The 18,764-nt window shown below is 38.8% G+C and overlaps 1 protein-coding gene across 1 annotated transcript in view; it reads right to left on the minus strand.

Moving 5' to 3' along the window:
* The window catches only part of LOC145681626 (uncharacterized), a 133,913-nt gene that overhangs the window by 85,867 nt on the left and 29,282 nt on the right, over window positions 1–18,764 (minus strand). The window contains exon 3 of the mRNA XM_081753240.1: window positions 3,120–3,210. Coding sequence (XP_081609366.1) covers window positions 3,120–3,210 — 91 coding nt within the window. The remainder of the gene's footprint in view (window positions 1–3,119; window positions 3,211–18,764) is intronic.

Genomic DNA, 18,764 nt, shown 5'->3' on the forward strand with positions numbered 1-18,764 from the left:
GAGTTTAGCCGGTTGCTGAATAGGTTGGCACGGTGCAGTTGAGTGGCCAGCCCCTTACTAATGTTCATTAAGCCACCGATTTCATTACGACCATAATACGGCGGTGCCCGATAATCTTGCTAATATTGATGAAATCACCTTTCCTTGTTCAACAAAAGTGGCATAACAGTGTTTTCAAGCATATCTCTATATTGTGCAGCATCCGAGGTCAAATCAATGAAAACAGGTCCAATAAGTTTCTCGCCCAATATTCTACACCAGACCATTACCTTAGTCACCCAGCATCATTGTTGCATTTATCCAATTTAGATTTGTATTAGCCCAGTAGCAGACATTTTGTTGTTAATCTGTTACATAGAAATTTGCTCATGGCTAAAAACGATTTTATGAAGAAACACTGGGTAACGAGCCATCTGAGCCAACGCCTACTCACAAAACTCCGTTGGTCAAAATCATCTTCTGATAGTTTTTGTTTCAACTGTAATTTTTAAGGGTGCCACATTTGCTTTTTAATATTCTTTGAACACTTTTGAAGACTCTTCGTAAGACATTTTACCAATACCCCCAACACAACTGCTCATGTGTTTGGATCAGTTGCATTCTGTGGTCATTCTTTTCCAGGTAAATCATTAACATTTTTGTTACCCTGAATTTGCGGGTTACTTTTCGTGCAGCACTATCTGTCACCTGCTTGGGATTAGGATATCGCTTTTGAAGACGGATGGTATTGCTGAACTGCGTCCTCTAGTCAAAAGGATAATTTCGATTCTTTCCTCTCGAGTTAGCATCTGTCCTACCCACGAAGAAAAAGAAAAAGACAGTTTGTTCCCGTCTGTACAATGTTCCAAAACATTGTACAGACATAACAAAATGTAAGTGTAAATGGTAACATAATCTATCATAATCCATTCACAACTTCAAAACCGTTGCAGATTATGAAAAACGCCTTTAACGTCGGAATTCTCCTCACTGGACTAATACAAATCTTAATTAGATAGATGCATCAAAAATGCAAGCTGCAGGTAATGTAATGATGTGGTGTGGAATATGGGGCGAAAATTGTTGGACTTGTTTTCATTGATGATACCTCGGATGCTACATAAGATGATGGAGATATGTTTGAAAACACTGTTTGCCACTTTTCTTGAATGAGGAAGGGCAATTTCGTCAATATTGGCAACAAGAAGGGACACCGCCGTATTATGGTCGTAATGTAATCGGTGGCTCAATGAACACTTTCCCGGTTGCTGGATGGTCGGCATGGACCAGTTGAGTGGTCAGCCCCCGACTTAACTCTGTTGGATTTCTATCTTTGGGGGCACATTAAAGCTATTCTCTACCACTGTAAAATTAATGACACTGATTTCCTGAAAAGTAGAGTCTTACGGCCTGTGCACAAATATCATCAGCTATGCTTCGCAGAGTGCACAAGCACTGGGTCTCGCGGTTAAGGATATGAATAGAACGGAACGGTGGGCATGCTGAACATGTAATGTGATTGTAATTTTCTCATGTGTGTTATCCTTCGCTTTTCCTGGTTATTGAAGAATACGTAATTTGAGATGTTACAAAGCTTTTTTTTTTTTTACTTTATCTTTATCCTTCAATTCTAAACTTTGCACAGCATATTTCACAGTATTTTACACATAATATATCCTACATACATCTTCAAAACTGTTGCAGGTTTTGGAAAAATAACTTTTCTGTTGTGTTTCTCTTCAAACGAAGATGTTGTTTAATATGTCATACGACCATATTGCCATTTAAAATCAAGAAGTTGATTCCAAGATGACGGCAATCTTGATGGCAGATGACAAGCTTAAACACGTCATAATGTTTCCCCCCTTGCGCCAGTATCCCAATTGATTCGGGATGTACTACATTTAGAGTTTCTCAAATACTTAGCCAGGTCCAGATTTTGTACTTCACTTTAAAAATATCATCTTTCAATTACTTTTGACATTAAGACGAAATTACCCGCAGCTGTAGGGAATAACCTTTTATCTGGAGGCCGTAGATATTCCACGGCATATGAATGGTACGCGTAGCATGATGCAAGGCATAAACATATGTTAATGAGTGCTGGTGTAGAACTAGATACCAAAGTGTTAGGGGTGCAAGCTGTATTATGTACTATTGGGGATTACAGTAGAGAAGTAAGGAAGCAAGGAGTTATAGACTGAACTGTTTATTTGTAGACACATATTATTATTTTTATAGCAACGAATTCCCCTAGAAAATATTTCTTAATATATGTGTCTAAAAGTATAGTTGTCTTTGTAATAGAACTGTGTACAATAAAGAGGCAATAGGCAGCACTGATGATCATCAATTTCTAAATTAATCTATAGTCGTAGTTAAGAGAGGGGCGTAGTTCGTACTACTAATGGAGGGAAACATGGTGATAGAGATAGATATATGTAGGACACTGATTTCACAGATATTGTACTTGCATAAATAATAGTTTTATACCAAATACGAGCGTTTCGTATTTTTCCTGTCCAATCATATCTTCTTGTTCTCTCCTATTCCTTACATATGTTTCAATTTTTCGTTACGATCCATTTTCTTTTGATACGGTCTCATAGAAGCTCATATAATGCAGTTATATGTTACACGGTGCATCACATAAGAGATGTGGGATACACATAAAGTATAATATAGTCAGAAGAATTTAAGGAGAAGTAGTCTGTTTCTATAACTGTTATCTTCTGTAGACACAATTTTTCTCCGAGTTTGTAGAACCGAACCACATGAACGTCAGCGATAGTTGAACCCTTTTTACCGGTGCAGTAACTATAAAGCCGCAAATGGTTAAGATGCCTATTCAAGACAGATTTACTGGACTGCTAATGATCGTAAATTGAAGTATATTGGCTCAACAAACCAGAATTAATTTTAAAAGGGGCTGTATAAAACAGTACTTGTACTACCTAGGTAAATGGTGGCATAAAGTTTATTCTCAAAATAAAGTTTATTTTGAGAAACTTATAGCTAGGAAATTAAGTACACGCAGCATAAATAGCATGTCTTCCTTTGTCACTATTTAAACTATTTCTCAAACGTAGCAATTATCACTGTCTGAGATGAATGTATCCAGTATATTAAATAGTACTTACTTGTTGCGTCTGCTCCATACTTTTCTATCCTTTTATAAATCCCTTTATCAAACAGCGAAGCTACAGTTGCCACTACGGCTATTCCAATCATCTACAAAGATATTAAACATATGTCAATGCTGTACGTATATACAGTCAATCTGACCATGTTTGCTGAAGTAATTATATTTTTCACTACAAAGATTACAATAAACATGATTAGAAAAAAAAAACTAACGCGTATACCAACACCTACTATCCTCTTTCCAGACTTAGAACAAAGTAGAGGTAAACAAAGCGAAATGTATTACTCAGCGGCTCACACGTGCTTCGGCTTTGAGAGACGTGAAGAGCAAGATCGTGCGCTAACTTACTGTCATCCCATAATTTTCAACGTGTAAGGGTACAGTTGGTTGGCAAATAATTAACGCACTGGCACTGACTACTACTATGTTGGAAATACTCTATTTTCTTAATTCGTTATATAAATAAGACTGCCTCTGTTCCTGTTGTCCTCTTTTGTTCTTCATAACACGAAATGAATTATTGTCACTCAATGTCGGCATGAAACTCTGTGCTCTACAGTTTCAAATGAGAGGGGTCGGCGCGCGAACGCATACGCATGCGCAGTAAATGCTATATGTCCAAGTACGGGTAAGGTTGAAACAAAGCTAGACATGGCACAAGCTAACTTTGCACTTTGAAACCGTTGTTTTCTGAATGAGTGAGATGAAAACTTGAGGAAATGGTTGATACTACGCATGCCCAAGATGTGTTGCCAACCGCGATTATTCAAACTTCTCAGTAGTAAATTCTAGCCGTTAATAAAAAAAATAACAAGTTTATTACTGAATGTCTGCCTATTTGGAAACTATCACACATCCTCTCCATTACCTTTGATAATTATGGACCATCGTCTTGTCTTTCTTCCTCAAAGCAAGCTCTGACATTATATACCATTTCCCAACTTTGACTTCTGATCGTAGTACCGCTCCCGATTTTCTTACAAGATCGTTTATCTTCCGTAGTCATAGCATTAATTAACCAAAGTAGAAGAGAATTTCAAGTCAATTATTAAAATTAAAGAATAATTGAATGTAGCATACATCTGAACATCCCGACGTAAAAAATAGTAAAGAACAACTCATACAAATATCCCAACACAATGTCAGATATTAACACACAAAAGAAGATATACACACGATATTTTAAAATAGTTTTACAAAACAAAAGTTCAGTTTTATATACACCACCAACACAATGCTATGTAGTACTGAGTGGTAAACATTCTTTCAACCTTTTTATTTTTAACCTTTGGGTTACCAAAAAAATCTTCCCACACAGCTGTTGGTCAGAAGAACACATGGTACATTTTGGCAATCGTAGCATTCCATTCGCTTAAAACAAGATACATGGCTCACTCACCCCTCGAAAGAAGATATTTCCGATGCATGATGAGGTTTGTGCTTTGGGTGAGTTTCCTGTAGTGTGCTCGTAGATTGAAAATAAGGAGTTTGTGGTTACGAGGGTGTTACTATCGTACTCTGTCTGGTCCAGTGTAGTGTGTATACTGTATAGACTAGTGCAACGTCTACTAGCAATGATCTCTCTCTCTCTCTCTCTCATATATATATATATGAAAAAGTACGACATACGAATTATGAACAATAAATCACATTTTAGATTCATGGCGAATATTTATTTTAGTTGGCAACGCTGATAACTTGACTTCCCTGCCTCTCAAATCATGGTCAGATGGCAGCCAAATCGCGAAGAGCATTACGTCTCTCAAGTGCAAATTTGTTGTGCACCGTGTCTACATCTATTGTTAAATATTATATATATTGCGTTTCTTATCACAAACTTTAGGATAGATTCAGATATTTTTATTTGAAATTATTATTTTAGTAGGGATTATATTGCGGTAGGATATTAGTGTAGTGAGACCAACAACCAATCACTGGACATCGATCTACTGATAGTCAGGTGGGTTTGTTTACATTTACATTTTTCTAAGGCTGGAAACAGAATAGATGACTATTTATTTATAAATGTATAAATGCACAGAAAGGAATTTAAAATGTAACACCATGGAAAAGATAACGATCAACAAATTGGGAGAAATAGAGCTTAAGAGCTCAAATGTGAATGATTACTTCTTCGTACGATATGTAAGTGCTTCACGAGAACACCCTAGATATTACAAAGTAGAGGAGTATTTGATATATTATTTTTTCTTAATTTGTTAACAGATATAACTCTTGTTTTCACGTATGGATTATAATGAAATATATAGGTAATAGATCAACTTATAAACTAGATAATCCTAAGAATGACAGTTTTGATTGTTCGTAGTGGTGTAGTGGTTTGTAGTGATTCTTCATATAAATGATTTATTTATAATGAAATGTTTATGGTCAGTAAAATCAATAGCAAACAGAACCAGAGGAAAGGAGTCCATAAATATACTGCTCCCATACTTTTCATTTAGTGGACAAAACTAACGAATAATAGTGTAATATTATAATTCATGATAGTATACTTTGAAAATTATTCAAATTCAATACTTACTAGACTTCAATTAGTGCATCCATAGCTACAGTTTACAATAGAGGAACAATATCAAAGATAGAACCCCTTCCTCTTCCGGCTTACAATGTAAAATGTTATTTATTCATTATCTATCTATTAAAATGCTACAATAGCAATTAAAAGCGCTTTTTTTGCTAGCCCCGCACGGTAAGCCCCGACCAAAGGGTCATGCCCTTTATTAGAGGATGAGGAATAAAAGAATTCTCGCAAGAGGCGAAAGATAGGTGGGACAAGTGAGGTTTAATTTATTTATTATCTTTATTTTATTTCAAAATCATAACAACATTAGGGGGGAAGCATCAATTTACAGCTCTGGTATTGACTGCAGCAGCTGCAGGACATCATGGCCTTTAACCATGATCATATTATTAGGTGATTTTGAGATGAGGATGAAGTGCAGAAGACGTCACAACACAAGGTATTTGGTTAGTTTGGCAAATGCTGATTATCTTCTGATCAAGAGCTACTCTGGATCGTGATGAAGACAGTGGGAGGCCTGGTGAGACAGTAGGACTATTGTGCAGTAGATGGTAAAATGTAAGGCGAATCGAGATGAGTGATGAAATCGGCAACGAGAGGAAAATGAATGTTGTCAGGTGGCAGTGAGTAATGATACAGTGAGAAAAGCAGAGACAACGGTGTATGACGAAGGAGTTCTCGTTTCGGGAAGGTTTCGTCGGCGTGCATGGTGTGAAAAAGTAAGGGGTGGTGGTTCTGGAAGCGTTGAGAACTATAGCGTAGGTGGAGTGTTTCAAGGTGGTATAGAATATGTGGAAACGGAGTACGGTCATATAGATCTTGAGTAGGGCTGGGAAGACGGATACGAAAGGCAAGTCGGAGTGCGTGGCGTTCAAGAATTTGGAGGCGTTTATAGAAAGAAGAGGGAGCATCGATCCAAGCTGTAAAGCCGTAGGTAAAGACTGGTCGCAGGAAAGATTTGTACGTATTAAGAAGAGTGACAGCAGAAAGACCCCAAGTAGTGCCTGTAAGGCGGCGAAGAAGGTTAAGGCGTAAGCAAGCCTTGGCACAGATGTACTTGAGGTATGGAGTCCATTTAACATGTTGGTCGAAAGTAATGCCTAAATAAGTGACTGTTTTGCTGATGGTGACAGGAGTATGGGAAATACGGAGATGGAGATTGGTAGGATTGCGATGAACACGGGAGCGCTTTCCAGGTGGTAAGAAGATAATTGCTTGCGTTTTAGCGGCATTGGTGGTAATACGCCACTTCTGACAACAAGAAAGAAAGGAATCTATGACAGGTTGAAGAGAATAATTAATGCTTTGAATCGTATTTCCTATGGCTAAAAAGGTAGTGTCGTTGGCATATTGAAAGAGGGTAACGTTCGGGGGAAGTGTGGCAAAGTCTGCGACATATAGAAGGTAGAGCAGAGGGGCTAGGGCTGATCCTTGGGGGACTCCGGAATGAAGGATGATAGGATAGGAAAGGTGATTATTAATTGATATAAGTCTAAAATTGAAATTGATAGATGAGGCGAATATAAAGGTAGGGAGGTGAAAGGAGACAAGTTTATAGATAAGGCCAAGATGCCAGACTTTATCAAAAGTTGTCTCGAGGTCAAATAAGATGAGGCAGGAAGGTTTGAATGTGTTAAACTGATTAGTAATGAAAGTAATAAGGCGGAGGAGTTGATCAGAGATGCTAAAGGAAGGACGAAAACCTGCTTGATGGAGAAGTAGTAAATTATATGCTGAAAGATGGGTGTGAAGGTGAGTGATGAGGATACGTTCGAGAATCTTACTAAACACAAGGTGAGTTGAATAGAGCGGTATGATGAGACAGATTGTGGGGGTTTGCCAGGTTTGAGAAGCCAGTGCGAGAAGCCAGTTTGAGAAGGTAGAGGATAGAAGCCAGTGCGAAGAATGAAAGTAAAAATGGTAGAGGGAAGTTAAAGCAAGACATAGGGACCTTGCTTGATGTGGCGGTAGGTGGTTTTGTATATGCCAGGAGCAGTGTTTTTCTTTCGGGAGATGATATGCTGGATGTAAGAAACAGTGATAGGAGCTGTAAGTGGATTGTGGAGAGGTAATGGATGATCGGGGTGAGGTTGAAGGTTGGGTAACGAAAGATCTAAAGTGTCAGTGTGATGTCGGCGAAATACTGGATCTGGTGCAGGAGTGAATATATCTTGGAGGTATGTGGCAAAAGCGTTGGCTTTAGCAGTATCGTCGGGAAGAGAAAGTGCATCATCTAGAAGTGGATAGGTAGTATGTGTGGATTTTCCGGTAAGTTGATGGAAACGCTTCCAGAATTTGGTGAGGTGGGAGTTATCAGAGAGAGAATTGCAAGTTTTGATCCAATTTCGGTGTTTGTAAGTTACTAGGTAATTATGGACAGTACGTTGGTATTGATGATGGAGCCTAAGGGATTCAGGATTGCCAGTACGGTTGAAATCACGATATAGTTGTAGATCGCCTGATTAAAGGAAGGTATTGAGGCGGGAGGGGCGGTTTGTGTGGATGAAAGGTAGACTGAGGTATGAAAGATAGACTTGTCGGGGGCGGAACAGTTTTAAGAGGTGTATCAATGTGGGAGCGGGAACTAACCCAATCGGCCTTGTCGAAACGAGGGGTGGTGCGAGCGGGAAGAGATTGAGAATTGACAGGAGAGCGTTGCAGGAGCAGCGACAGTTTAATGGGAACATGATCGCTTCCATGCGGATCTAAGACCGAGATCATGCAACGGTGAGAGAGATTGGATGATGTTATCACCACGTCAGGTGTTGTATTACTGACGGGGCGAGTTGGTTTCGGAAGAGTATGAATAAATCCAGTAGTATGAGTGGTAATATAAATTCGAAAATCCTGCTGTTGTTGGGTTGAGCGGCTATGAAAGTTGATATCGGCCATAATGATGAAAGAGCGGAAATTTACAGAGATGAAGTGGAAATGTCGTGCGGAATGGGATGGCCAGGGCGAACATAGAGAGTAGCGACAGTGACAGATATATGTTTAAAATATAGAGTGATAATGAGATGCTCAGGGAGATTGGGAACGGCAGAAATATGTTGTCGGAAAGGAATGCTGGCAGGAAAGCGAATGGCAACCCCACCATTTGCACGGCGTACTGGGAGTACATTATCATGGCAAACTATCTGATAGCCAGAGATGAGGGGATCGAGACATGGAGTCAGATAAGTTTCTTTGAGGAGAAACGTACTAACATGTTCTTCTCTGAGCAGTTGCTCAAAGAGAGGTTGATGTTGGCACAAGGAACGAATATTCAAATATAGAAAGTTCAATTCCATGATGAATGCAATGAAAAAAATGAGTTTCTGGTGAGGATACGTAAAATGGTTACACTGCTGTCTGGAGCACATCAGATTCAAAATATACAGTTGGACCAGAATAAGTTGCTTGAAAGTCGACGTTGAGGATGGCTTTGGCTGTTTGTTGGACCTGTTGTAAGATGTGATGTCGAAGGAAAAGGTGGATATTCTGAAGAGTAACCGTAATAAAAGATAGGAATTGATTAATAGTGATCGGTTGATACACAGATGATGGCGGAGGAACATTAGTATCTTGAGTCCCGTGAGGACGCAGAGGGACAACGAGTTCTGGCTTGAAAGGTTCGGCTGTGGGTCGGGCTTTGCATTTGTAGCTGTATGTTGGATGTTCATGAGAACCACAGGTACTACAGAGTGGAGGTTGCTAAAGATTCGTGCAGTTTTTGGTAGTATGAGGTCCGGAGCAGAGACCGCATTTGGGTTTGTTCGGGCAATGAGAATATGGTGCGAGTTGTATGGTTGACTGGTTTTGCATCTGACAAGGAGGAATGCCGGAAGGTTCAACCCTGTGTCGTTTTCGATACATATAGGCTCCGTGCGAGAGAAGATTGTCAATAGTTCTTGGGGAGTTTGTAAGCACACGAACCATGTAGGCGTTCCCAGAAGCGTTTTTGATGCGGATGCACTTAAGAATAAAGTGCCCGTCGAGTTTGAGTTCCTCTGCAATCTCCTCATCTGTGTAGTCAGGTGAAACTCCTCTAATGACAACAGAGAGTGCTGGTGAACGTCGAGGTGGTGGTGATTGTTTGGTATGAGAAGAAGCCAGCTTAGAAAGATTTGCGTTTCTGTCAAAGACCTCATATGAATGGGTGTTAAGAAGTCAAGAAGCCAGATTGGAAACAGGAGACTTAAAGATGATACCCTTACGGGTCGAGACAATTTGGGTGATCTGCGAACGAGGAACATACTTGGTGAGACGAAGGTAAAGCTGCTTGAGATCTTGATATTTTGGGACGTAATTTGTAAGTAAGAATGAAGTAGTTGCTGGAGGCTGTAGATTAGTGACTGAAGGTCGATTTTGCGATCTAGGTAGTGATGGAAAGTCTGTGTCCATGTTGAATTGACCAGAAGTAGTTGATGAAGATGATTCACCGAGTGTGTGATGGCGTTTAGCTCGTGGTGAATGCGACTGGGGGTCCTCTTTAGAATGAATCGATCGTGAACGTTCCGGACTTTGTTTAGAACGACGTTCCTTTCTTTTATCTAACTGAGTGGATACAACAGAAGTGCCGGGATCAACAGTGGTTCGTACTATAGAAGACATAGCGAGTGTAAACACAAAGATGATACAACGAATATGAGTGTCAGGTAGTAGGTTGAAGACCACCCATTCGGATAGTGGTCTAGGTGAAAAATGTCCCAGTCTAAACGTGTCGCAACGAGCTACCCTTGGCTGAGATAAGTTTGATAGCTGTTGCTCAGCGAATATCTGACGAGCAAATCCCAGGATCGAAGACAGGAGTAAAAAGACAACCGTACTGACGTTTGGTACGCAACAGCTGATGACGTTGATATAACTATCGACCTGAAAGATGGATGGATGATTAAAAGCGCCCGAGCTCCAACGTATAACTATAGCTTTCAAATCTTTCGTTTTCGGTTATGTGTGATTTCACGTTTAACAGAGAGAAACATTTTAAGTACGATTACTTTAAATTAATCCATTAACTAGATCTTTTTTCATAAAGTTTATGATATAAAATTGTTCAAAGCCTTTGTATTTTATTAAGCCTTCTCTTAAATCAATGCACATGAATTGTGCTTCCATCTTCCGAGTTCTTTTAAACTATACTAGCTGAATCTGCGCTCTCAACACAGCGCATCATTCGCATATGACCATAAATATCCTTCTCATTCCTCACATCTGTACATGTCCCTTTACAGACACAAGTGGAAAATAATCTTGATTTAAAAGAAATCGGCAAAGCGTATCATAAAGGGGACCTGAATATCTCGCACCATCTTCAAGATTTGAGGATACTTCCGGTTGGAGTTTCTAATTCATGCATGACCAGAGTTTTCTTTCTTCTTCCATGCAGTATGTAATAAACAAAGAAATTACATACACAAGTAATTATAATGGCAGTTATATATCGTGTTCATTGGGCAAATCACTCCAAAATAAAGATTCATCTTCCTGGATAGGCTGGAGAAATGGTTATCGTTCCTTTTTCATTATTATTTGGCCATGAAATAAACGCCTGAGACATATGCAACCCCTATATACAACAGCATGGTGTTGGAATGTATTATACACGTAGGATATGATCCTTTAGTTTTTTTTAATTTCAACGCTTCCATGTGTACCCTAAAAAATGTAATAAAGATATAACGGCTATGGTTTTTAAATATTCGATTAGAACTAGACAATCTACGCAAAATTTCCAATTGATCAGTGAAAACGTCATCCTTCTAGAGCGTCTAGTTTCTGAGATCTAATTGTCGAAAAACTGCCCACAAACATATAAACTTCCACAACATTTAATTTGAAAGAATTCCGAAGATGGAAGCATAATTCATTTGTATTGATTCCAGAAAAGGCTAATTAAAACACAAAGGCTTTGAACAACAATTTTACATCATAAACTTTGTGAAAAACATTTACTTAAGTGATTTATTTAAAGTACTCGTACTTAAAATGTTTTTGACTCTGTTAAACGTGAAATCACGCATAACCGTAAATGAAAGATTAGAAAGCCACTGATATAAGTTGCAGCTCGGACGTTTTGTCACATACTTACTTTGGGTTAAACCTAACCTGTCTTAAAGCAATTATTGCACCTTCCGATGAAGAAGTATTGCAACACGTATTTCTGAAATCGGTGCAAGTACGCTTTTTACAGGGTCGACAAAAGGATTTTACGCCTTTTGGAGGGTTAAACCTGTATTTTTGTTTTCATCTCATCTCATTTTTTTGCTAGCGGGATCCGATCATCATCTGTACCTTTGCATACGCCTCCATCAATTTTGTAGGGCCGTTGGCCCGATGCAAGGCTACCAGCCGTGGTCCCCCAGCCTAGGAATCAGCGTAGCGCACTAAGTGGGAATCTGACAACTCGGATCAATCTGTTGACAAGCGCCCCCGTTCTGGTTCTGCTCCTGAGACAGCCAATCTTGCCGATGACGAACAGGGTCTGATTATGGACACGCAACCATCTTTTAGTAAACCAACCGCTCCCCCTCAGCCTTCGACTACTCCGATCTACAATTTTCTTCTAACTAATTTTGACACCAAATTCAAAAACTCGAAACATATTTTCTAACAACTTGTCAAATACTTTCCACGCCTGGAAATAGCCGAAATTTGCTTCGCGAACAATGGCGTCACACTGAAATCGACAAATCCAGATTTTCATCGCCATGCATGTAACATGGCTTTCTTCGAAAGTTTTGGCAAAAACGTAAACATTTCTGTTCTGCAACCAAAACGTCAGGCCCAAGCTCCACCACCAAGGAAACCACCATTATTATCTGTGGTCATCAAGGTTGTGGATCCCGAGATAACAGACACTGATGTCGAAGAGGAGCTTTCAGCTGAAAGGGTCAGCATTCAAAAATGCATTCGAATCCGCAACAATTCAGGCACTACTTACTTAGTTCGCGTTCTGACCAGCGAACAACAGGCCATTGATCACTTGCTACAGCATGGAGCCTACATTTTCAAACGCCGTAGAGCCTTCTCGTACACCTCCGCCACTCCAGATCCGTTATGAAAAGTGCCAAGTTTATAATCAACACCCTACAGCTAACTGTCCTAACAATTCTAAATGCGGCTACTGTGGTCAAACTCACCTCACTAAACATTGTCCTAATGGAACAACACCGCCAGAATGTAATATCTGTAACGAAAAGCACCCTACTTACAGCTATAAGTGCCAAGCCAAACCTCCAGCGGAGCCTACGAAACCGGAACTTGATGTGCCTTTACACACTACCGATGCTCCAGTGCCCCACATAATTCTCTACGTGAACCAGTTACTGTTGAGGATATGATTCGCTTTTTCAGTCTCACGCTTCAAAATATCCATCCGTTCTTGCGTGCCGACATTGTCGCTCAAGTCATTCATGCAACCACCTCGATGTCAAGGCGACTTATTCCGGTCAGACTGTCCATTTTCAAATCAATCCCGTCACAACCCAAGTTTAATCGTTTTTCATCATGGATAAGAGCCTCCTTATATCGTTACTCTACCTAAATATCCACTCATTATGTACCAGGAAAGATCTTACTACTCTTTTACGTGAACATCAGGTACATAGTTTTCTATTGAATTACAATTTCCTGACACCAAAGCACTCTGTCTGTTTTCCCGGTTATGATTTCACCCGCCACGATGGCCCTCCAGGCCAACGACCAAACGGTGGAACGGCTATAGGGAAGCAACATAAACTACCAAGTCGAATCATTACTTATAACTTTTCCGAACCTTTTCCGGAAAATAATACCATTACTATTTACTTTAAAGCCAGAGCAATCACTTAGCTACCATATATATTCGTCCCCATATTCGCATACCAACTTGCTTTTTCACTCATCTGGATACTACTTTCCGCAATTATATTATCATGGCTGATATCAACTACCACAGCAAAAGTGATGCTGAGAAACGTGCATTTTCTACTTTTATCAACTCGCATACGAATAACGAAATTTGCGCTATACCTAGAGCAACCCGTCCATCTTAAAATACCACTCCTGATGTGGTCATTGCGTCTTCTAGTATCATGCCGTATCTCGAGATCTCTTTGATAGGATCATGGTCCCTACCTATTGAATCAAGAAAAGTAGACTTACACTTCCCTACCGCCAAGAAACCACAACCGGAAGCTTTTTGTACCCAGCCAAATTTTGACCGAGCTAATTGGATAGAGTACCGAAGGGAATTAACGGATATGCTAGCCGATGTTCCACTTCCAAACAATAGCCCACATTTGACGCTACGCTAGGCCAACTCACTGTCACATTAAGGAAGGTCCATCTCTCTTATTCCACATTTTGGCGTCGCTGTATACTTTCGTTCTCCGAACCGGCTATTACTCACCCGATTGGAAGGTTTCCAAGGTACTCATGTTCTTAAGCCACATAAAGAAAAGTCAAACCCAGCATCCTACATCCCAATTGAACTAACGTCAACGCTAGGCAATATATTTGAACGTATAGTCGTTCGAAGACTTCATCACCAGTTGTCAACCCATGATCTTCTGCGTAGACACCAAGCCGGTTTTCGAACTAATCACAGCCTCCTCGAGAATCTCGTACGTCTAGTTACTATTCTCGCGAATCATTATAATAAAACAGCACCTTCCTGCTTACTTCTCTTCGACCTAGAAAAGGCATTTGACCGAGTGTGGTACGCTGGTCTTATCTATAAATTACATTTTTCGTCTTCCTGCGGCCTATCTTCGGATGATATATCATTTTCTCACCAACCATCTTGCTTACATTTCAATGAATAACATTCTATCCTTTCCAATCTTTCCTTGCACTGGCGTCCCACAAGGTTCAGCTTTATCGCCTTTATTATATATTCTATTTGTTAGTGATCTACCTGTTATGCCAGAACCGATTTACACTTTCACCTTTGCGAATGATACAGCGCTGCTCGTTTGCTATCAAACCATGCATCAAATCAATACCCATTTACAACGGGCTATTGCTGTCTTCAGCAATTGGTGTAGTCGGTTGCAGTTAAAATTAAACTGTGACAAAATACAGGCGTTAGTCATCCTTCCGCATAAGAGGCGTAGTCGAGTGAGACGTAATCCATCTCTGCTTAATATTCAAGTACAAGGTGTACCCATCCATGCAAGTACTACCGCTAAATATCTGGGAATGATCTTTGATGCTAAATTAACCTGGAAATCTCACCTTCTTTCAATCAAAGAGAAGGCCCAAAACCGCTTAAATCTATTGAAGCGCCTGGTTGGCACCACCTGGAGCTTACATACTGACACATTGTTAAAAACGTATAAAGCGTTTTCCCGTCCGTGTCTCACACATGGCCACACTGCCTGGCTTAGCGCTGGAGATGAATTTTATAAGCGGCTTCTTATCATCGTACGTCATGTATTACGTCTAGCCTACCGCATCACCTTGCCTAACCCTACTCGCCATTTGTACGATAAGCTGTCATTTCCGCATATTACTCGACATCTTGAAGATTTCAACTCTAGGTACATAGATAAAAAATGGAAAACTCAGCATCACACCCTCGTGGAAACCATACCCATTGATGCCAGGCTTTCCACTCCTCCTAAGTATGCATATACACCTTTACAGCATCTACTTACAATTTATAGTCAGAAACATCCAGAGCATCCGGATCAACATTTCTTTCAATCATATCATCCACCAGAATATAATCATAACGTTTATCCATCGTTTGCACAGTGACTCTCATTCTAACAAGGGCTTCCCCATGTCGCTCATCAGTGGTGAGTAGCCCCAACACAGAAGGTAACCTCATTTGTGATTACTAACACTGCCCTGTGAACTGTGGCGTCCATGCACTTCATCTCACCATCATAACCTTACTACTACTTAGATTTCATAATATTCCTTCCTTGTTTGTTTTCATTTCTAATGTAAATCTTATGATTATTGTAGTCTCATTTTGATGTTACTTAGGCTCTGTGTATTTATCCTTATGTCTCCTGCCATGATTACAACAACAATAATAATTCACCTATGTGTATGAATAAAGTGAGCTTCTTTATTATTGTTGTTAGAAAACCCCATAGCTCATACATGTGTTCCACTTCTCACTGACATTAAACTGAAGCCCCCCCCCGCCAAAGAGACGACGTTATCGTCTGCGGAAAACAGTAAGAAAAAGACGCTTTGAATTGCTATTGTAGCATTTTAATTAAACTACTAGGTAAACCTGCGTTCTCTACACAGCGTCATTCGCATATGAGCATAAATATCCTTCTCATTCCTCACAGCATATGTACATGTCCCTTTACCGACACAAGTGAAAGACGTCTTGATTTTAAAAAAAGTCGGCAAGGGGTATCATAAAGGAAAGACTTTTTCCATTATTTTTTCTCATTATCTTGAACCGTTTGCAAGATTTGGGCCTACTTCCGGTTGTTGTTTCTAATTCATGTATGACCAGTGTTTTCTTTCTTCTTGCATACAGTATGTAGCAAGCAAATACTTACATATAAAATTTATTATAATACCAGTTATATATGGTGTTCTTTCGGCAAAACACTAAAAAATTAAGATTTATCTTAAGATTCGAGAAATGGTTATCCTTCCTTTTTCACTATTATTTGGCCATGGAACAAACGCCTGAGACATACAACCACAATATAGATCATTGTTGTGTTGGGATGTATAACGCATAGGATATGATGCTTTAGCTTTTTTTTTAAATTTCAACGCTTCCAAAATACCCTAAAAATGCGTGATAAAGAAATAATAACCATGTTCTTTTTTTAAAATATTCAATTAGAACTGAACATTCTACGCAAAATTTCCAATCGATCAGTGAACACGTCATCTTTCTAGAGCCTGTAGTTTCCGAGATCTCATTGTCGAAAGGATTGACCACAAACATATAAATATAGTTTAAAAGAACTCGGAAGATGGAAGCACAACTCACAGGCATTGATTTTAGAGAAGGCTTTGATTTTAGAGAAGACTTTGAACAATAATTTTATATCATAAACTTTATGAGGAAGATATAGTTAACTAATTTAGACTATTTAAAGCACAAATATTTAAATGTTTGTCTCTGTTCAACGTTAAATCACACACAACCGTAAATGAAAGATTTGAAAGCCAAAGTTATAGGTTGGAGCTCAGGCGCTTTTAATTGCTATTGTAGCATTTTAATAGATAGATATATGTTGTGGAAGTTTATATGTTTGTGGTCAATTTTTCGACAATGAGATCTCGGAAACTACAGGCTCTAGAAAGATGACGTTTTCTCTGATCGATTGGAAATTTTTGCGTAGATTGTCCAGTTCTAATCGAATATTTAAAAAACATGGCCGTTATTACTTTATTACATTTTTGGGGGTACACATGGAAGCGTTGAAATAAAAAAAACTAAAGCATCATATGCTACGTGTATAATACATTCCAACACCATGCTATTGTATATAGGGGTTGCATATGCCTCAAGCGTTTATTTCATGCCCAAATAATAATTAAAAAGGAACGATAACCATTTCTCCTGTCTAACCAGTAAGAAGAACCTTTATTTTTGTAGTGATTTGCCCAATGAACACCATATATAACTGCCATTATAATTACTTGTGTATGTAATTTATTTGCTTATTACATACTGCATGGAAGAAGAAAGAAAACTCTGGTCATGCATGAATTAGAAACTCCAACCGGAAGTAGGCTCAAATCTTGCAAACGGGGCGAGATATTGAGGCCCCCTTTATGATACGCCTTGCCGATATTTTTTTTTAAATCAAGACTTTTTTCACTTGTGTCTGTAAAGGGACATGTACAGATGTTGTGAGGAATCAGAAGGATATTTATGGTCATATGCAAATGATGCGCTGTGTAGAGAGCGCAGGTTCAGCTAGTTTTATATTAATAAAGGAAAAATCAATTGCGGAAAATATTCTTACAAGCGAAAATCGTACATTTTCATTATTTTCAGTGTGATAAAGAAGAATTCGGGACAAACCTGATTCTTTGGATGCTTTTTTTTAAAAAAAACAACAACTTCGAAATCACTTACAATTTATTGTATGAAAATAAATATTAAAACTGGAAGTATAATTAAATTTGAACTCCCGGATTAATAGACGGTTACGGGTTATAACGATATGTTGTGTTAAGACAGAACCAATTGCAAGATAAGAGAAAGAAAAGAAAACAAAGAAAATGAAAGATTTATCGCAAGCTATTCCCGTTTTAGTTCGAAGCAAATAAATGTTACAGCTGGAAATGTTTCATTTCATCCACTTCCAGTCTGATTGGAAGGTTAACAGTAGACAGATCATGTTATTGGTACGCTTAGTAGATTGCATAGGACTCTTCTCGGTATATGTTAGTTTTTTGCCAGAGGGACGGATGGGCATGAAAATTGTGTAATATTTGTGACACTTATGAACAGCATAGTTTAGCGGTCTAGTAGTACAGGATGACTACTAGGAACACCAAAAATAGAATATCACAAAAATTCACCGTAATCTTAATCTGGTTGAGCTGACTAAGCAAGTGATAATTACTTTAAAAGTCAGTGTTTTGTCAAATTGATAGAGTGTAGTATGTAAATTAAAGCAAAACCCACGATTGTTTGAATCATTAGTAATATTCATGTTATATCAATAGCAAGAGAGAGTTTATTTAAATATTAATTATAATATTAATGTACGGAATTTAATTGGATACAACTGTGTGTTGGTAAGGTAAGATGTTGAATTACGTCATAAAAGCTAATATGTTTCCTCACATTGACAAGCTAATTATTAACTATTGTCCAATATTTGGTATTAGAACGGAAAAATATTCCTCTAAATTTAAAGAAATGCATTATTTGATTTGTTCTTTATTGTTTTAATGTTCTTCAATATGCTTCGAGACAAGGGTTACTGTGATAACGATCGTAAGTGAAGAAATGTTGAAAGTGTAGAAGCTGGCAACCTCTAGAAAACTCACACAAACACTGCTTATCTACTACACTTCAGGCACTGGAGTTGATAGACCTACAACTGAGCAACAAGAGTCTCAGGTAATTGATGGATGAAAGGTATTCCATACATAACTTATTTGCTACAGTTTGGATCATAAAAG

This window comes from Thermobia domestica, chromosome 3 (genome assembly GCF_964235325.1).
Source record: "Thermobia domestica chromosome 3, izTheDome1.hap1.1, whole genome shotgun sequence".
NCBI lineage: Eukaryota > Metazoa > Arthropoda > Insecta > Zygentoma > Lepismatidae > Thermobia > Thermobia domestica.